Source organism: Paramormyrops kingsleyae, chromosome 7 (assembly GCF_048594095.1).
Source record: "Paramormyrops kingsleyae isolate MSU_618 chromosome 7, PKINGS_0.4, whole genome shotgun sequence".
In the NCBI taxonomy this organism is placed as follows: Eukaryota; Metazoa; Chordata; class Actinopteri; order Osteoglossiformes; family Mormyridae; genus Paramormyrops; species Paramormyrops kingsleyae.
The window spans coordinates 28813410-28834289 of record NC_132803.1 but is presented as its reverse complement, the minus strand read 5'-3'; the positions used below and the strand labels follow the sequence as shown (position 1 = coordinate 28834289).

Genomic DNA, 20880 nt, shown 5'->3' with positions numbered 1-20880 from the left:
TTGGGTTGGTTGAGGGTTAAGTAGTTTTACGCTAAGCATCTGCAGACCCAAGGCCTGTTTGCATATGAAATCTGATCCTGAATCAGCATAGGACCTTGCTGCCTTGCGACCCTTTAGGAGTTTTTGGTCGCGACCCGTGGGTTGAGAATCACTGCTGTAAACACCCTCTCCAGTGAAGGTCTGCACTCAGGTTGCCAGATCTCCAACCCCCTTAAACAGGGGCATCAGAAACAAACAAACACAAACAAATAAATAAGAATATGTTCCTTAACTTTTATTATGAATCCACATATTACTGAGGCCAAGTCCATCATATGGATCAGTTATATTTTTCACTACGTTTAGAGGAACTGCACCCAAAAGAGTGTTAGTGTTACTTTAAATGATTAATTCTTTTTTATTTCCCCCTGTCGTGTCCGGCAGTTTAGCAGCAGGATGTTAGTCTGGGTGCTTTATTGTGCCAACACTTTTATTTTGCCAAGTGGAGATTTGGATTAAGCTCCTCTTGTTACTTGAGATATACTCTTTATTCACCGTTTTCGATTATTGCGCTATTAAGCCGGAGCCGACAGGGAAAGTTAACTGAAATAGGAGAGATAAAGAGAGGAAGAGAGGAGGGAGAGAAAGAGGAGAGGGAAAAAGAGAGAACGAGAAGAGAGACAGAAGAAAGAAGAAATAAAGGGGGAGTCAGATAGAGAGAGAAAGACAGGGAAAGAAAAATAATAGTTGACAACTTAAGAAAAAGTAGAGCAAAGGGAAAGAGTAACAAAAGGAAGCTTCTGCATCTTAGTACTGGACACTGTGTCATCACACCAGCTGCTGCATCTGAAAAACAAGATCCAGATGCATAAGAAGTATACAAAGAAACCAATGGTACCATTATGACAGAGAATAAGCTTGTGCCAGTATCTGCTTCTGGAATTAAATACATTAATACCAAAGAGAAAAATACATAAGCAGACCAACAGGAACACGGTCTGGATATCGCCGCACCAGCATCTGCATCTGAGAAGAAAGAATGGAAGCCACACACACCCAGACAAGAAGGAGAGAGAGGGATAAAATAGGGCAAGAAAGCCCTGGGCTATCTTGTATGTGCGTGTGTGTGTGCGTGTGTGTGTGTGTGTGTGTGTGTGTGTGTGTGTATGTGTGTGTGTGTGTGCGCATGTGTGTATGTTTGTGTGCTGTGAGTGTATGTATGAGTGTGCAGGTTAACATGGAGTGATTCCCAATGAGTGTGCGAGGCCACAACCACGCCGCCCCGGGGCCCCCAGACGGCCAGGAGAGCCCCGAGCGATCATGGACCCAGCCGCCCCACAGCAGCCAGGCACCCGGGCCCCCCACCACCAGAGAGCTGCGCGTCCACTCAAGGAGGCAGAGGGGGGAGGCATCGGGCGCCCCCCACCGGCGAGCACGAGCCAGGAGCCCCATGGCCACAGGCAGCAGCGCGCCGGTTCCCCCCCGGGGGCTGGCCGCGCAGGAACGGATAGAGCCCGGAGCCCGGCCCACCCACGCGCCGCGGGGGCCCCGCCAGCCCCGGGGAGACCTGCACCCCCCCAAGAACCCCCACCAGGGGGACCAGGGGGACGCCCTGAGAGCCACCAGGCACCCTTCGCCCCTGGGGAACATATGGGGAAAAGACACCCACCGGCCCCCCCAAGGCCTAAGTGTCTAAAGTGGAGTTAAAATAATGGGGAAGGGAGCTGCGCAGTCCAGCTGCGGGCAGCCGAAGCAGCCGACCCAGGACCTGCACAGCTCCCCCCGCCCACCAAGGCCCTATGTGAAAGAGTGGCGTGACATGGATGTATGTCTAAAAATGATGAATTCCTTATTATATGACAACCCCCCCCAGCCAGGGTAAATTTGTCCCCCCCTCCCAAATCAAACTCCTTCCGACGCCGTTTATCATCTGTTTAAGCATCTGTTTATCCATTTCGTAACACTTACATTCATTTTTCGATTCATCTTTTTTCAGCAACAGCTTTCCTAGTTTAGGGCAGATCTGAGAGTATCCTGAGAACCATAGAGCAGGTACATCCTGGACCACCAACCTATCCCACTTAGACTTGCTTACATTCCTTAGCACTGCCAGTATCCTATCAACGATGCTTACAGAACTTTACAGAATTTTGCTATTAATACTTAGTAAAATTTGATCTATGAAAGTTTTCTCTTATAACACTTTTATTAGGTTGTATCAGTTTCTATACAGTATGTTTATTTTTAAAAGTACTACAGAAACTAATATTAAACTAGATACCTTCACAGTATTTAGTTGTATTGTTATATACAAATATGAATTTAAAGCGTACTAATCAAACAAATGCAGCAGCTAGTTTGGTCTGTGGTTTAAATCTGGCCTGGTATCCCCAAGAAAGGATCCACTATGACACGATTCTAGTACTCACACACATTTACACACACACGATGACATATAGATGCTTAGCAGGGACACTTTATGGTATGACGGATCCAGACACGCAAGGTAAGCTACCCCCCCCCCACCCCCCCCAAACCGGTAGGTGTAAAAACACCGTCTTAGCCATCTGCAAGTCCACAGTTAAAACCTTGACCTGTTGCTGAATTTCTGCCCTGTTGTTTGTAGTAATTTACAAATAAGCATATAATACTCAGCAAGGGGCTCTCAGCTCCTCATCTGGGATTTGCTGAGCTTAACTGCAGTTTCTGTGACATCTTTCAGCTCAGTATGTGAAGACCTGCTTGTAAGCCTGTGTACCAGCAGAGAAGATGGTTAATTTGGCTGAGGGCTGGAGAGCGCAGTACACATCTGCTGCCATGACAGCACACACTCCCTCTCAGATGAGCTCAAGTTGCTTTATTGTCATGACAAAAATAATATCTGCACCATATGCTGAACCCACAGGCATACAAGTCAAATAATGGAACAACAAGAGGTGATTACACAGGGCAATAAATAATGCACAAAAATGTAAACAGTCACAGAAAAACAACCGTAGTGGGCAAAATGTCCATCCGTCTGCCTGTCTGTCCCTTCTCAAGCCTTCCGTACGATTCTGCCTCTCTTCCTCCAGTCAGCCTCCCTTTCGGACCTCACGGGCTGGCAGGCGACACGGGAGGGCCGCTGACAGGAACGGGGGCTGCAATGCCGAAGGGGCGTGGTCAACAAAGGTCACAGGTTAATGAGATGCGCCATATAAAACAACCTGATCATGCTGTGTTTTGGAACAAAAGCAGAACAACACTGAGGTTATTCTGTTTCCAGCAATTCACATAATGTCATATCAATTTTGGTTTCACGATTCTGTTCATATTGTTACATTGTTTCCATTTAATTTACATAATTGAATACAATATTTATTCATTTAAACAATTGTTCATAATACTTATAGAGTCTGATTAACATTCACAACATACCAACATTTACCACTAACATTTAAAAACATAACCACTATCTACTCCCCCTCCCCCCCGGCACACACACACACACACACACACACACACACACACACACACACACACCATACTCGATCTCCTTATATCTGTCACACATACGCACTGTATAATGTCATGGTCAGGACGCCCCGATTATCGGTCTGCCCTCACCTGGAGCTCCACATCTGCCGGGAATGTGTCCGGGGCTTGGCTGCCTGTTTCCGATAATCCATCCATCCACACACCAGCTCATGGGCTATCATCACATAGAGCAAGAAAATAAGTACCGCGGGCTCCATCCTGCGATCACTGACTGGGTGCGCAGTCATCTAGTAGCTGGACAGTGGGGCTGACAAGTGAGTGACCGTAGGGGGAAATGATTTTTGAAAATTAAAAAAACATTGCGGTGAGTCGCATCTGGTTGCTTATTTACAGTCTCCGGACGCGTCCCGTTAACATTTCCCCGCAGATCGGCGGCTCTCTCTTTCTCCCGGGTACACTCAGGGCATCGCGCCCAGCCCCCTATGTTCCCGATCACCCCTCCCCCTGCCGTAGCCTCAATCTGCGGCAGTATTGTGATGAAAAATGCTATACGTTTTATGCAAAATCAGGTTTACGGATAAATGTTTACAAATATCCAGCCATTGTCTGTTTTTGAAGATGATTACGAGCAGACGAGCCAAATGCTATTGCCGGTAAGAATCGTTAAACACACGAGTGGGATGATGAACCAGTGATCTTAAAAAACAGAGGATGTTACCGTGGTGACACTGTTGCTAGGGGGGGTTTCGCGTATTTCATTGAAATTATTTCAACCATATTTTATCGTGGAGGACACGTGAGAGTTGATTTCTTACTTTAAGAAATAAAGCAAAATGCAAAACAAAGCAATAGTGTGTATAACTATGAATTGGATCACAACATGCGCCCAAGAGCTGGGCTTTGTGGTACCTGCGAAGTGCCAGCAGAAGCTGCGAGCAGAAGGTGTGTCGGGCTTAAAAAGGACCGAGTCCACGGAGCGAAAGCGGCCCCAGAACTGCTCACCTCACCGGGACGTGTAACAAAGAAACTCTCATAGACAGCCGCCTTTGTGACGAGATCCCGGCAGAGAGCCGCAGCTGAGATACATCAGCCCCCAGCAGCCACACCCCCCCCCCCCCCCTTTATCTATGTGCATACGTGTGTTCAAAGAGCTTTTAAGCCATTTCAAAGTAGGCTCAAAAAACAGGCAATAGGTAAAAGGAGATGCGACGTCATCGCCCATATTACCGCGGCTTTTGTCACGTTCTCTGAATGATGTCTGACATGTTGAGGGGGGGGGGGTCAAGAAGTACAAGGTGTTGTCTGAAAGCTGGTGTTTTTTTTGGATTCACATAAGTGGCTCATATGATTTTTTAAAATATGATTTTATCTAGTTACCCGTGTCAGTGTGTGTGTGTGTGTGTGTTTGTGTGGGGGTTCGCTTCTCAATGGTTCATTTGTCATCATTTGTCAAAACTGCCCACACAATCCTGAATGGATTGATTCACTTTTTTCCAAGACAGAAGTGCAAAAACCTCCAAACCTCGAAGCAGTTTAATGGGTATTAGCCCAGCCTGGTCCCTCATTCTCACAGTACAACATGACAAGCTACACATGAATCTACACAAGTCAACAGTAGCAGTCTTCATTTAATAATTTAAATTGTTCATTTAATAAAGTCAACGCGTGACACACTAACAAAAACACAGATGCTGTTGTCCCTCCATCTGCATTCAAACCACACCTGTTCACATTTTTTGCAGGTGAATTAATTAAGCATATCCTCCACTGACAAGTGCTAATCTCTTTCCAGCTGCCTCTGTTTCTCACATGATTGGTTAGTAAGGCCTACCTGATTGGCTATTAAGTGATGGGCCAATGTGATTGGCTAGTAAGAGAATTTCTATTCGCTGCCATTCTGTTCTCATGTGGATTTAAAAAGTCACCAAATCAGAAACAAAATACATACTGAAATTACATTTTTGGAAAGTCGCAGGTTCGAATCCTGACAAGAAGGCCCCAAAGTATCTATATACTCAATAAATTATGTCCACAATCAGACAGACTGCATAATCCATGAGCGATCTACAATTATCCTGTGACTGGAAATAGCAAGAACATGGAGAGGAGAGTAACTGGTGACAGAGTTTATGTTGTTTATGTTGTTTATCTTGACAGAGACACATTGATAAAAATCCTTCTTTAGATACCAGGACAGGCCACTGAGGGGCGCCCTCCAGGGTGAGGGATCCATCCAGGACCACCACAGAGATCCACCTGGTCTGGTGTAGGATGATAATGGCAGGATGATGTCTGTCTGTGATGGTGTTCGCATCTTGACCCCATTGCACGGAGAATATCTCATAAACATCTTGTAGTTTGTCTCTGGTAGAGAAGAGACGTCTCTAGCTGTAGTGTGAGTCTGTGGGTATGTGGATAGGACTGCATGGAATCTGACCAGCAGTTCTCCTGTGATGTTGCCATTAAATGGAGGTGCTACCAGAAGGAGGCCTTGTTTCATTTATGTTTGCATGCGGACTGCTGGACCCTGGATGAAAAGAATGAAAAGCATTTTTCAAAACTTACAAAAAGTGCAAATCTTGCAAGCATAATCAACCGTAATTATGTGTGTACCGACGTGTTTTAATATTGATTTCTGTTGGAACAGTTTTCAAACAGAACAAAAGCATAACCACAAAGCAAATATCCTGTCTAGGTTTGCTAAGTATAACAAGAAATTGAACTGTCTATGGGGGAAAGTCATGTGACATTTCTGGGATGTTTCACTAGTAGGCCACTTTGACAAGTATGGCACATGGGCCTACACTGAAAGGCACCAATGTCTTCCTGTTGTGGCTGAGCCGTGCTGCCCAGTCCGGTGCCGAGCACTGAGTACAGATGCTCCCCTACTTACGAACGAGTTACGTTCCCAACGGCCGTTCATAACTTGAAATGTCCGTAAGTCATTATTCAACATCATTTTAAGAGTATAATAATAATAATTGATACTATATCCCTATGGGGAAATTGTCTTTACGCCTCCCTCAGCTTGCTCTTTGTAGAGCAAGTTCTCCGCGAAGGGCAGCCACCTGTAGCAGGGCCCAGGGAGCTGGGGGTTAAGGGCCTTGCTCAAGGACCCACAGACGTGCTGAGGCTGGGTTTGAACTGGTGGCCTTCTGATTACAAGCACACAGGCTTGGTCCACCGAGCCACACGCTGCAAAGAACTAGGATACTGGGAGTCCGCACGCTACACGCTACACGCTACACGGCTGCGTGGTGGGAGTAGCGGTCTGAAGTCGTACTAGGCGGAACTGGTGCGCAGAAAAAAAATCGATGTTGCAGACAGGAATCGGGAGCCCAACGAATACAATTTGAACTTACCGTCCTCTTCGTTTGTATGTCTGAAAGTTCGTAAGTTGAAAGTTCGTAGGTAGAGGAGTTTCTGTACTCACATCCTCCGTCACCTCATACAGCACGTTGGTGAAGTTCGCCTCATTCCTCTCCATGGTAGCTCCACTCAGCATCCCCTTCTTTTGCAGGTAAACCACCGTCCCAGTGCCAAGGGCCACGAACAGCAGCAGAAGGAGCACCGATGCCACGATGGGCCCCTGCTTTTCAAGGTCGTGGGAAGCTGTTCGGGGGTGGGGGGGGGGGGGTTCACAAATATGACATTGGTTCAAAACCTGGACTAGTGACCCAACGGCTTTAGTACTTCACCTGACTGATAACCGGCTGTATAACTGAGTGAAACCTGTGCCGATAAGAGAAGTAACTAAGCAGCCAATGTGAACGTTACTACCCAGAGTAACTTACAGGCGGTGCATGTTTAAAAACATTGGATTAAATTAATGCAATAAAAACAAAAACGTAATGTCACTGTGAACAGTTAATAAAACCAGTGATCTCCACTGAAAAATACCCTTACTACCCTTAAACAAAGCCATTAAAGAGAAGTAAAAATAGAAAATAGGTAAGTGGCTTCAATAGTCTGCAGACAGATACTGATGAATCCAGCCAGTCTTAGTGGTACTCTCACCTTGTGAGTCCTTCTTTTGGCCATTGCAGTCGACACCCACGTGGTACTCGATATCGTCTAGGGCCACGACACCATTGGTGCCGCTGATCCCCTCAAACACAATCTGGTGATACAGGTAATCCACTTTATGACCTAGTTACCATCTTACCATCTGATGGACGGCAGTCTGTTTGAAGGGGTTACTCACCTGGAATTCCACTGTGGAGGAGATGTTTATGTCACAGCGCCTCCAAGTCTCACCAACTTCACCCACGGTCAGCAGCTTGATGAACAGGCCCCCAGTCCGCCTCCACACATGGAGCTCGGCGTCGCCTGATGAGCGTTAGCATTAGCAGTCCAGCCTTTAAGTTAGCGTTAGCATTAGCGGACATGCTTTTGAGTTGGCATTAGCATTAGCAGTCCAGCCTTTAAGTTAGCGTTAGCATTAGCGGACATGTTTTTGAGTTGGCATTAGCAGTCCAGCCTTTAAGTTAGCGTTAGCATTAGTATCATCACTTTAGCAAACATGCAACTCATACAGCTGGCAGGCCTGTTGTGACGAGTGAATATCTTACTGTGAACTGGATCCCAGACCACCACCACACAAAAAACTTGACATCACGAGACGGTCGTTAACATTAGTGATCATGTTTTTCAGTTAGCATTATAGAGTAAGCATTAGCGAAGCGAGTATATCATCAATTTAGCAAGTATAGAAATTGTACGGGTAGCAGGCCAATTGCAAACTGTGAATATCCTACTGTGAATTGGCCCTCAGACTAGCTCCACGCGTGAAGCTCGGCATCACCTGATGAACTTTCGCATTAGCAGTCATGCTTTTTATTAGCAGGTGTATTGTTGACTTTGCAAGCATGTAATTTGAACAGTTAGCAGTGGCTAAATGTACAGGGTTGAACAGTTATCCTTCCAGATTAGTGAATTTGACAGTGGTGGTTTCAGTTATGTTAGCTGACCGTGAAAAATTAAATGGGAATGTTTTTGGAGCTTGCTAAAGGACTGCAGGAACTCGCACATGATGCACAAGCCAAAAGCAAAAGTGAAAATGATTTGGGTCAGAACTGTGGGAACTATGCATTTCAGCTTGGGGACGCGCATGTCTGTGTCTCAGCAACCAGCCTCGCTCATGCTTTAGCCATCTCTGTGACTTTTTGCATTTTTAACACCAGGTTCCAAACATAGGGCTCCCAGTGCTTTTGAAAGTGTTCCTAAAAAGAAGAAAACTTCTGACACAAAAGATGGAATTGTTAGATATGCTTCCTAGTGGAAAGTCTGCGAGTGTGGTACTGTTTGTTTAGAAATGAGTAATTAATAAACTTTTTATGTTAACGGTCAGGCTAGCAGACTGTTATGGGTAAAGGTTAGGGGGTTCTTTGTGAATCTTCACCATTTGTGAGGATCTTCCACCCGTGACCCTTGTGAATGTGAAGGGGCGCCTGTTTGTCATTTTTGTCATTCTGTCCTTTTGTAGGAAGGAGATGAACAATGGAAAGGAATGGTTAGTCTTACTGGAGGAGGGCCGGTGCACCCAAAAGCGCAGGCAGTTGGCTGAGGCTGGGGGCAGGTGAGGGCTGAGCAGCGAGGCGTTCTGGCCCGCAGTGCCCCGGGGGCTGCTGGGAAGGAACAGGAAGTGACCTGTGGAGACACAATGGCATAAATAAGAGAATAAACCAAACTGCCGTTATAAGTCATGTAATAGACTGGAATTATCTGTTATGACAATCAAGAGGACAAGGACTTTAATTTTGCCTAGAATACACATAAAATGACATCAATGCCAGTGAATAATAAAAATAAGCATGGACTTGTATACGATTTACAAATAGCTCAGAATTCCCTCCAGTTATGTCCTGCATGTGTAATCATTACAGTTGCTTTGCACATTCCGGAAAGCACAGAAGGCGAGGCAGATGGTCACCTCGCTCTGTCTCCAGCGAATGGTCATAGGGCGGGGTGGAATACTGGGTCTCTGCGGCAGAGCTGCTCAGCTCCCAGTCCAGAAGGTCCAGGGCTGGGTTCTCAGTGTTGGCCCAGCCACAAAGACCATTCTCCAGATTACACTTTGCATCTGTGATCCCCCCCACACACACACACACACACACAGAGTTAGTCTGCACATAGTACAGGAAAACTATAAAACTTACTTGTTTTTCATGAATGACTCAGTATTCATTTATTTCTGCAAAAAGTCACTTATGGTAAACATGCTGGTAAACATACGAGATAAATGTAGTTCACCTAAAGTTATTCAGGTATAAACACGTCAGTTGTCACTTGTTTTGATGTTGCGTAATTACATATGTTTATAAGGAAAAGTGAGGACTGAATACATCAAACAGACTTGCACGCATGGGGGGCTTTTTTGAAAGAAGCAGAGCTCTTTTTGGTTTCAGGGTTGTGCCCCTAACCACACCTGGTGATGCCAAACCCTCTGGCCTCATATAAAACTGGTGTATATGATTAAATACGCTGGTTCTCGACTAGCTTTGCTCTGGTACCGAAGTCAATGAGAGAAACAGGTCGATTCCATATTAGCTGGATTTCATGCTAACCAAATGAGACTGCTCTAGACGTGCCCCAGCCGCCCAAACCAGACCTGGACTGGGGCAGCCATAAGGAGTGAAGCTGATGTCATCGACAGCAATGCGAGCCTCTGCACCGCCTGCTCCCTTCGCTTCCATCACCAGCTAAAGAGGGCACAACGTTTCCTATTGGTTAGCATTTAAACTGTACTGCATGGCGGCATCAGGGACATCTGCCCCTTCTGGGTCCCCATTTTGAATAAGCACCTGCCAGGGTCCAGTGCTGCTGATGCTGCAGTTGCCACGACGCCAGACGTCTCCCGGACTCACGTTCTGAGAGAACACCTTCACTAGATCCCCGTCAAGTGGCTTCATATAGATGCTCAGGATGCCTGTCGTGCAAATGCACACCATGTGGCCACACAGTGAAAGGCCAGCGTGTCAGAGCAGCGTGTCGGAGCAGCGTGTCGGAGCAGCGTGTCGGAGCAGCGTGTCGGAGCAGCGTGTCGGAACAGCGTGCCGGAGCAGCGTGTCGAAGCAGCGTGTCAGAGCAGTGTGTCGGAGCAGTGTGTCAGAGCAGCGTGTCAGAGCAGCGTGTCGGAGCAGCGTGTCAGAGCAGCGTGTCGGAACAGTGTGTCAGAGCAGCGTTTCAGAGCACAGGAGTGGAAGGTGCTGATAGGCAGAATGACCAATAAAGTTTCTGTATCACAGGTAGCTAAAAACTGCTAGCAACAAATAATAAGCATGAAAACAAAAGCTGCTTTTTTGTTTGGTTTAAGCTATAGGCGTGGGCACGCTGCATTACCACCAATAACCAGAGGGGGGTGCTGAAGCACCATAAGTGCCCCTACTTCCAGCTCTGATGAGTACGCATGACACTAAGGAAGGGAATCACAAGGACACAAATGCAGCTCACACACTTACACACTCTCAGTGAAGAAATTCATGTCACGGTTCCAGCAACAGACAGACGACTCTGCATAAGACTAGCTCATCCTTAACCTTTACCTGGTCGGTCTCCATTCATGTAATACCAGAATTCAACACACTCGGGAAAGGGGGCACTATTTCGCACTGGAGAGGTGAGCAGCGTCACGTCCCCCAAGCGAAGGACTTCCCGGCTAGTGTCCGCAATCATGTAGTAACCTAGGAGACAGGATGAGGGAGATAACATACTGAGATGGACTGTAGGAGATGTGAGGGATGTGGATTTGTATTTTAGTTACTGCTTCCCTATGCGTGTTTTGGCTCTACTAAGACAATGCTGTTTGCATAGAATACATAGAATGTTTTTTTACCTAACGGTAATAATCCTGCTCCAATCAGTCACTGGGAATCAAAACGGACTTTATGTGACCCAAAGGATGAACAATAGAACGTGTTCTGACCTTTTCCGGTCTCTAGGCTATGATCAGTGGTAGGTGCAGGCTGCACCCCTCCGTAGGCCCCGTTTTGCTGGACCCAGTGGGCAGCACCGACGGATGTGTAGCCGCACATGCTGCCTTCAAAGGAGCATCTGGATGGGGTCGTGCAAGGACGATTCATCACTGCCACGTCGTCGATCGCTATTCTCCCATCGAACCCGGAGCGCAGAGCCTCAAACACCAGCTGGGGAATTCAAATGGCCACATGAAGATATTCTACAATTTCATGGAATGGGAGTGATGTTCTAGAATCTGAATCAAAGGGAGATATAGATATATAGATTTATACACAATCGCTTCCAGTACCAAAGAATGTTAGAGGGAGGATTAATGATGCAGTGCAGTGGTGGCACCTGGAAGCCAGTGTTCTGCTGAGGGATCGGGCATAGGCCTTGATGCCAGCTGTTGCCTTGGGAACCACTGCTCGTCCAGTGGAGGACCTCAGAGCCATCAGGATAGCGAACCCTCACGTTCAGAGTGCCTGGAAGAGAATGACAGCCCTGGCCATAAATTCCACGTTGATACTGCCAAGCTCGTGCCCCACATCCAGTCTCACACTGTCAGCACTGGGTGCATATCTAAAAAATGGGGGGAGATAAGGCAACCCATCTCAATGCATTTATAACCCTAATAAATTATACAATATGTACACAGGTAGTGAAGATCAGACCAAAGGTAGATTATGGGAGGGTACAGAAATAATTGACGTCAGAGACTGACAACGATCCAGTTAAAAGTTTGGTGCCAGTATTTTGTTTAATAAGACAGTAAAATACAGTAGGATACTAAAATTGTCTTTGGATGGGTTGTATAATTTCGAACAGTGTTTCCCAACCCGGTGTTCAGGGACACCCAGATAGTCCATCTTTTTCCCCCCTCCCAGCCCCAAAATGTGGACTCTCTGGGGGTCCGCGAGGACAAGGTTGGGAAACACTGATTTCCAACAGGAAATGAATGAAATGCTATTATGAGGTAATGAATCATGTCCCAGCTAACAATTTAAATTTCAAGCACATTCTTTTATTATTTAAGTTCCAGTTTTCTGCGGCTTCCAAAAACACAGCGTTTAAGTGAATGAGAATGTCCTGTCAGTATGTCCACCACCACAAAAGGGTAACCATGATACGCATGAACTAGACAGGAACATTGTTGCAATGCTTCTTGTTTAGCCTTTGGTCTATACATATATGGTCCCACCTGTTTGAGGGCCGTATAGCTTGTAGTAGAAGGAGACACAGAATTCTGTGGAGGTGTATAGCTGGGGGAGCGAAAGAAGGCGAGCTGACAGTCCCCGCAGGGTGGAGTTCCACACATCGACAACCAGACTTCTCCCTGCAGTGACAGATATCATTTATTGGCCATCATTCATCACCCCACCCTTTCCAACGAATGCAAGACACCCATTAATCCAACTGGCTGATCTACATATTAACCTAAGGAATGATTTGCATTGTTTTACCAATTCCAATGGTGTGGTCCATCCCAGAGAGGAGGGTCCAATCAAAGTTGTCCATCTGGTCCTGGTACCACCCACAAAGGTTCTCCTCAAAATTACAAGACAGGTCTGCACAGATTAAAAAACAGGAAAGACAAGTACTTGTGCAAATGTTATCAAAGCACCAAAATGAGGTAGAGAAGAACAACGGCCTTTGGCAGACGACTTTCCAGAGCAATGACCTTAGTATGGGGTTCCTCTGTGACCTAAGGAGCTGGGTTAGTATGGGGTTCCTCTGTGACCTAAGGAGCTGGGTTAGTATGGGGTTCCTCTGTGACCTAAGGAGCTGGGTTAATATGGGGTTCCTCTGTGACCTAAGGAGCTGGGTTAGTATGGGGTTCCTCTGTGACCTAAGGAGCTGGGTTAGTATGGGGTTCCTCTGTGACCTAAGGAGCTGGGTTAGTATGGGGTTCCTCTGTGACCTAAGGAGCTGGGTTAGTATGGGGTTCCTCTGTGACCTAAGGAGCTGGGGTAGTATGGGGTTCCTCTGTGACCTAAGGAGCCGAATCCTCAGCCAGGGGGCTAATAAAAGCTTTGCTTGGATTCATGCATCTGCAGCAGTAATTTCAAGGTTGTGGGGTGACAGGGTTCGAGTACATGAGTAAGATAATCATCCACTAACTCACCGCTGTTGGTGGCTGGAAAGTATTCTGGGTGACAATCCACATATTGCACATCCTTCACTGCTATCCTGGTGCTGTTGTGGATGTTCCTAGCAAGACCTCCCAGTTCCAGCTAAGGTATGGTGAAGGGAAGTGAGACGTATTTGTATGAGGGCGAGGGGGGCATGGAGGATTGGATGCTCTCAGAACCTTAACGAACCGAAACACAGGCCCTGCTAATGCTGCACCTGGAAGCGGTGGTCCCGAGCTCCAACGTAGATCTCCCCCTCCACCCAGCCGCCCGGGGCTTCATCTGTCATTCCTATGAATTTCCACAGCTGGGCCTGTGTACCCTGCACCTTGTCTATCATGCTGAGTGACAACTCACCTGTAGGGGGAGATGAGAGAGAAAGAGTGAGATAGAATGGGGACAAATGAAAGGAAGCATTACGCATGGGGTATCGGACTGAAGGAGTCTAAGTAATATGGGGTCTGTGTAACGGACTGAGATAGTCTAAGTAACAGATTGAGGGAGTCTGAGTAACATGGGGTCTGAGAATCAGACTGAGGGAGTCTGAGTATTAGACTGAGGGAGTCTGAGTAACATGGGGTCTGAGTATCAGACTGAGGGAGTCTGAGTATTAGACTGAGGGAGTCTGAGTAACATGGGGTCTGAGTATCAGACTGAGGGAGTCTGAGTAACATGGGGTCTGTGTAACGGACTGAGATAGTCTAAGTAACAGATTGAGGGAGTCTGAGTAACATGGGGTCTGAGAATCAGACTGAGGGAGTCTGAGTATTAGACTGAGGGAGTCTGAGTAACATGGGGTCTGAGTATCAGACTGAGGGAGTCTGAGTAACATGGCGTCTGGGTATCATACTGAGGGAGTCTGAGTAACATGGAGTCTCTGTAACACACTAAGGGAGTCCAAGTAACAGGTTGAGGAAGTTTATGTAGCAGTCTGAGAAAAGAAGGGAATTTGATTAGTTACTGAGAATCTAGAGGGACAGGGACACAGCACCCATATCAGTCAGGCTGTATGACCAGCGGAGTCTGCAGGCAGCCCCCGATGGCCCCAGGGCAGGAGTGCGGGCCTGGGCAGCCGTGAGCTGCTGGCCTGGGGCCTCCGTCACGTAGAGGTACTCTACTGCGGAGAGAGGTAAAGTGCAGACAGTTACAGGGGAACATGGGCATGGCTGTTCCTCCCACACACACACACACAAGTGCACATAGCAGATTTCTTAACACAACATTACCCATAAAGCTTCCATTGTGTTTCTGATATAGCGCCCAGCCCTGTCCCCCCAAACTGGCATCAGTCCAGCCTTTGCTCCCATCAGGAAAGGAGAAGTCTCCTGTGGAAACAGCATGATGGTGATGATTTTATATTTTATATATTATATTTAACCAAAACCATGTGTGCATGTTCAAGAAATATTTCACAGCTGCATTATAGAAAATCAATATTATTGAATATCAATTCAATATCTTTATGGGGATTCTCCATTCATTTATATGGGAAAAACAATGACAACCCTAACTCCTACCCAGCTCGAACTTTAACCATAAGTAGCCTAACAAAATAAAAGTCTTTTTGCATTTTTAGTTATTTTTTTTTCAGTCACAGATTTTTTTTTTAATATTAAGGGTGTCATTCGGGGGACAAAAAACTGCCCCCCACAAGGTAGAAAAGTTACAGGTTTTTATCACATTGTAGGGAAATCTGGCCCCTACAATGTAATAATTATAAGCGCGCACACACACACACACACACAAACACGCAAACAGACAGACTGACCACAGCTGCTTTCATCCTCCGCGCTGTCACAGTCACTCCTAAAGTCACACAGCTTGCTGCTCTGGGTACAGGGGTGTTTCGGAGGGTCGGGGTGGCCAACACTTGGAGATGACTCTGGAGAAGGGCGACCAGGGGAGAGCAGGGCTCAGGGGGAATCAAAATCTGGATTAAAAGATAAAAGGTCTCATCCTTAGTAGCAAGAGTCATTCACCATTGACTCTGCGGCAGTCTGGGGACATGATGATGTCATCTATAGCGATGCCTCCATAGTCGTTATCCCTAATTGCTCCAACAAACAAGATCTGGTGGAAAAAAAACATCTATCCATCTTCTGTACCTGTTTGTCCTATTTGAGGTCATGGGGGGTCTGGATCCCATGAGCACAAGGCAGGGAACAACCCAGGATGGGGCGCCAACCCATCGCAGGGCACAAGCAGTCATACCTATGGGCAATTTATGGACAGCACAGGGAGAACATGCAAACTCCACACATAAGGAGACGTGGCGGAGACTCAAATGCCAGTCCCAGAGGTGTGAGGCGACAGCGCCAACCACTGCACCACCACGCCGTGAAAACAAAGATACTAAAGTGCAAATAGATGTAGTTCACAGGCATGAGGACTGAGACCTTCAGTACCGCATGAGGACTGAGACCTTCAGTACCGCATGAGGACTGAGACCTTCAGTACCGCATGAGGACTGAGACCTTCAGTACTGCAGTGGGACACTTGACTCAGCGATGTCCACACCCCCCCTCTCCTTTTACCCACAGTTTACCTGGAAGCTGCTGTTCGTGACAAACTCCACCTCTGCCTTCACCCACACATCTCCCAGCTCCCCTCCTCGCTCCCACACGGGGTACATGGCCCCACTGGTCACCACCAGAATCGACAGGCCCCCAGATCTGGGGCCAAACTGGTGGGTGTACAGGGTCATCTGTGGGGAGACAGATGCATTATGGGAGCTGTAGGACCAAAAAGAAAGGTACTGGTCTTCTGGCCATAACAGCTGATACACGAACTTCCTAAGAAGCTGATACAGGTTTTCTAGAACAATCAATTAATATTTTTCCGATTACCTGCATCTTATATATTGTTAGAAAATTAGACCTGCAGTTGTTCAGAAGTTAACAGCTTCCTACCCGGCATGGATGAGTGGAATTTGTTGGTTCAAAAACAGGACTTTGAAAGGATGACCAATCAGCCTTCAGCGGCTCTCCATTGGCCGGTTTACTGAGATACAGGAAGTGACCTGGTAAGATACCAGCAAAGAACAGTTAATCAAATCAAAGCTATTCATGTATCATTAGCATGATCAACTGCTTGTAGGCCATGCGGGAACAGGTGAGGAGCCCTCATACCCGTCTCCGAGTTTGTGGTGTGGTCTCGGCCTGGTCCAGCCTTTGGGTTATTGGGCTCCGAGAGCTCCAGCTGACTGGTCCTCTGGAATTTAAGGGTGGACAATGTTCGCAGGTCCGCCCAGTTGCATAAGTCCAGCTCAAAGTCGCATCTCCAGTGTCCATCTATTAAATTAGAGACAAGGCACAACATTTCATCACAAGAACGGTGGAGCAACTGGACAGCAAGGTTCCATTTTACTGGGTAACTGGTTCCTACAGACCAGGTTATATCATGTTTTACTGTAACACAGTAAATAAAGTTTATAGACAGATAAGACAGATAAGACAGATAAGACAGATAAGACAGATAAGACAGACAGACAGACAGACAGACAGACAGACAGACAGACAGACAGACAGACAGACAGACAGACAGACAGACAGACAGACAGACAGACAGACAGACAGACAGACAGACAGACAGACAGATAGATAGATAGATAGATAGATAGATAGATAGATAGATGGAGTTTCAATTCAACACATCAGTTCCTCCCTATTCACCAGAACCATATACGCCGGTTCCAGAATCTGTTTCTTAGTTTGATTGTTTGTTGTCACAAAGCCCCCAGCAGCCCCCCTCACCACAGTTGGCCTCGTCGCTGCCATCGCCACAGTCGTCGGTGCCGTCGCACACCTGCGCCGCCTCCACGCAGCCGACAGGCCCACACCTCAGCGAGTTCACGCCACACGCCTTTTCCGGTGCTGTGGAACACCAAGGGGGGGGGGGGGGGGGCAGCTCATTCTCACACACTGTCACAGCATTTCGCTTTAAGGTGATTATCGCCTCCAAACCAACACCTACATCTAATCTGAATATTACAATTAATGCTGGACTGCGGGAAGAACTGCAGCCTGCAGGTGGGAGGCCCTCCAATCTGCCCTCATTAACATATTTGTTTGTTATTGGCTTAATGTGAAAAATATGCATGTGAAAGGACGCAGCCATTGGAGCAGAGCGGTTGGTCCCTCCCAGGGAGAGCCCCATATTCACATTTGTACAGGTTCCACTATAATCTATATGCTACAATATACATGATTAAAGAAGATCACGGCTCTTCTATGTGTAACGTAATGTCCTGTCCTGCTGTTTGGGTTGAAACACACACACACCCCCCCGCACCCCCTCACCGGGCGGGGCGCAGTCCTGGAACTCCAGCTGGTCAATGGCCACGTCCCCCCGGAGGCCCCAGCGGCGCTGAGAACGGAAGTGGAGCTGGAAGGGCCCTGGAATGCGGCCCAGGAAGACAGTGGACTCCCGCCAGCCCCGCACACTGGTCACGGCGGGCCGCCAGACCGTGGCATTCGGACGCCCCTCCCTCACCACTGTGCCCCACAGCGCCAAGCTGTCCAGCCCCTGATTCCCTAGCGGGGGCACAGAAGATCGATTCAGGCGGCTTTGCAGATGCTTTTATGCAAAATCCAAACAGGTTAAAATACTTACATGACATTTTGTTTATTTAGTGGACAAATTTATCCAAACTGACATTTAACTGAGAACAAAGGGGCCGCCAGTCCCTGCAGTAACTCAGTTTAAGGGCCGTGCTCCAGGGCCCGTTGGTGAAATCGCTCTACCAACCCTGGGATTTGAATCAACATCCTTCCAATAATAGCCACAGTGTCCTAACCTGCTGAGCCAAACACTGAATTCAAAGCCACAACAGCCATACTTCTCTTGGGACTCAAACCGACAACTAATTCATCATAAGGCAGTTAATGCACCAGGTAAGTAGTCATGTCTAAACACAAAGTGCTAATGGGCAGCTTTAGCATCTAGATATTGGGTAGCGCACATCCATTTGGGTGCTTATCTGCTGTGTTAAACCATGTTCTGTGTGCGATAGAACAGTTCCGGGCCAGTACCGGAGTCCCAGATGTAGTAGCGGAGGATCACCCTGCACGTCGCGGAGGCGTTTCTCATCACCGGGGACACCAACGAGGCCGTCGGGGCAGACTGCCCATCCACAGCCGACACGGCCATGAACCAACCTGCAACCGGGTTCACACGGCACGCTGTAATCTCTTAATGAGGCAGGTCCTGAACCGCTAGAGGATTAAACCACTCGTGACCTGCCTGTAAGTCGGCACCCAGAACTTTACACCGCAGCAAGCATTCGCACAAAGGAAATAACATGTCCGGAGCTGTCTACTTAATTTTCAGGGTTAAGTTTGGGGTTGTTTAACTCACCTTAACAGGCTCGACTCAATCAGGGATGAAAGTTTATTCGATAATACCGGATGATACCTGGAACTCTTGCCATAGCCCAGGGAGGTGAGAGACTGAAAGAAGCCAGTTACACTGTGTCCTAGGTGAGGCATACGGTACCTGCAGAAGTTCCCACGGTGAAGTCAGAGGAGGGGCCGCTCTCCGGCAGCCTGTCCCCCCGCTGTCTCCTTTCCCAGGAATAAACGCCCGGCTCCGATGCATCCCGCCAACCGCAGGCCGCCGCCTCCTCGAAATCGCAGATGAAGCCCCGCCCCCCATAGCCTGCACAGTGCGCGAGAAATAGGTGGGGAAGTAAAAGCCGGTGAAAACACGATTCGCATTCTGGTCTGTTTATCTTAAAGTTCCTGCACAATTGTTTATATGGGCCCCATGGCAGAAAGACTCAAGCGTGAATGGCCCCTTACCGCAGTTCTGCTCATCGCTGCAGTCCAGGCAGTTGCAATAGAAGTTGCATTGCAGCTCTGGCGTCGTCTGACAGCTGCTCCCCACCAAGCCTGTTGCTGCAAAACGACACAGTGGCCTGTAAACATCTAAACATCTAAACCAATATCTAAAACCAGCAGCTGCTGTTGGCAACTCGTGAAGAATCTTGCAAGGATTCATTCCCTCATTCCTCAGTGATACTGTTGCTAGGGCCAAATCCCTTTGATGTCAAACCTTAACAGGTAAGACTGTTAGTGACGAGAGGGCAGGTCAACCACCTAAGGCACCATCTTAGGATTAGAGACAAAGCCCAAGGCAAGCTTCACTGCAGGTGACCTCATGATGAGGTCATCGCAATCCCATTGGGTGGGCAGGTGATGTCATGAGGCCCCGAGCCAACAAGAGTCAGAAACACAGACAGAAACACACAGGGTGACCTGTCGTCTTCTCTTGGGATATGGTTGGGATATGCAGGGTCCTGTAGCAGGTCTATGGAGACCCTGCACAGTGTGTCACCCTACAGCACAATATGACAGCAACTCCACCACGATGCAATGGGCTGACATTTACAGAAGGCAGCAACACAAGCTTAATCGTGGGCTACAGACAATCTCCCTCCAGCACCTTCCTCCATCCAGCTTCCAAGGTTTTATCCTAATCAGGGTGGCCTGGAGGGTACAGGGCTGGGGGGACACCCTATACAGAATGCCAGTCTGTCACAGGGCATGGAAACGCACACAGTTACACACTGTGGGGAATCGGGAGGCACCACTCAGTCTAACTGCACGCCTGTAAGCCTGAGCACAAGTGGAGAACATCTACTCTGGAGGTGTGAGGGAACTGCCCCCCCCCTCCAAGGACCAAAGCAGCCATCGTAAGAAGAGTATTAACTACGGTACGCTGCGTATCAGAAGGTAACGCAGATGCCGCCTGCCCTGTGCTGTAGAGCAGTAGAGGAGCGGCCTGGCACAGCGGTGACAGCAGCTGGAGAAGGCAGTGGCGGTTGTCTTACCCCAGTGCAGCGTGGACACCACCAACAGGGCCCCAAGGCCCCGGCGTGGCCCCAGGAGTCTCATACCGGCACAGCAGAGCGAAGCAGAGAGCGACACCCGTGCCACGAGGCTGAGAACGACTCTCCCTGCTTTGCTCGTCAGAGATAACGCTTGGACTTTAAGATGAATTTATACGGGTCCTTGAGGTGCCAGGGGTCGTAAAGCAGATAGGTGTTCAGTCTTTGTCCTGCTCAACATGTGTCAGATATCAATCGGTGATGGCGCCCTCCTTCGGCAGCACTGATACAGCATGGGGAAATTTGGCTAAATAAAATAAAAATCCAGTTTTCAAACATTGTGCTCTTTGAGTAGCGCTTGCTGGGGAATTCAGCTGAGCAGGGGATTTCAGCCGTGGGTCAACAGAGCAGATGAAGGGGGTTTGTATGTGAAACTTGTGAAATGTTGATATCAGCATCCGTTTAGAGAATTAAAGTAAACATTATGGCCCCCTCACAAATTTGGTGTGA

At 47.8% G+C, this 20880-nt stretch overlaps 1 protein-coding gene and 1 long non-coding RNA gene across 5 annotated transcripts; both read right to left on the bottom strand.

The window, feature by feature from the left end:
* Window positions 1–257: 257 nt before the first annotated feature.
* Window positions 258–4561, bottom strand: LOC111853993 (uncharacterized). Of its 3 annotated transcripts, none has more exons than XR_002840582.2 (3): window positions 3586–4108; window positions 2974–3119; window positions 258–825 (listed from the first exon to the last, which is right to left on the bottom strand). It is a non-coding gene; the product is annotated as an uncharacterized lncRNA (long non-coding RNA). The 3 variants fall into 3 exon arrangements; XR_002840583.1 differs by lacking the exon at window positions 258–825 and adding an exon at window positions 4366–4561 and having other exon boundaries at window positions 2822–3119; window positions 3586–3670; XR_002840581.2 differs by lacking the exon at window positions 258–825 and having other exon boundaries at window positions 2822–3119.
* A 428-nt stretch (window positions 4562–4989) lies between these two features.
* mamdc4 (MAM domain containing 4) lies at window positions 4990–20499 on the bottom strand. 2 transcript variants are annotated; one of them, XM_023831459.2, is made up of 28 exons: window positions 20374–20499; window positions 19343–19438; window positions 19038–19199; window positions 18575–18700; window positions 17843–18076; window positions 17297–17416; window positions 16673–16834; window positions 16454–16563; window positions 16090–16248; window positions 15524–15614; window positions 15313–15426; window positions 14771–14869; window positions 14536–14661; window positions 13762–13901; window positions 13538–13646; window positions 12876–12980; window positions 12614–12748; window positions 11770–11897; window positions 11381–11600; window positions 11001–11138; window positions 10260–10384; window positions 10067–10157; window positions 9389–9538; window positions 8980–9105; window positions 7661–7785; window positions 7474–7576; window positions 6890–7068; window positions 4990–5983 (listed from the first exon to the last, which is right to left on the bottom strand). In XM_023831459.2, exons 1-28 carry the CDS (start codon window positions 20435–20437, stop codon window positions 5957–5959), a joined length of 3564 nt encoding a protein of 1187 aa, XP_023687227.1. In that variant the 5' UTR covers window positions 20438–20499; the 3' UTR covers window positions 4990–5956. The 2 variants fall into 2 exon arrangements, with proteins under 2 accessions (XP_023687227.1, XP_023687228.1); XM_023831460.2 differs by lacking the exons at window positions 19038–19199; window positions 19343–19438; window positions 20374–20499 and adding an exon at window positions 18900–18975 and having other exon boundaries at window positions 4991–5983.
* Between the last annotated feature and the right edge of the window lie 381 nt (window positions 20500–20880).

Coding starts and splice junctions, on each gene's coding strand:
- mamdc4 (XM_023831459.2), bottom strand. CDS start 20,437: ATGAGACTCCTGGGGCCACGCCGGGGCCTTGGGGCCCTGTTGGTGGTG. Junction 19,439..20,373: donor GGTGTCCACGCTGCACTGGG/GTAAGACAACCG, acceptor GTCGTTTTGCAG/CAACAGGCTTGGTGGGGAGC. Junction 7,577..7,660: donor CCTCCACAGTGGAATTCCAG/GTGAGTAACCCC, acceptor CTGTATCACCAG/ATTGTGTTTGAGGGGATCAG.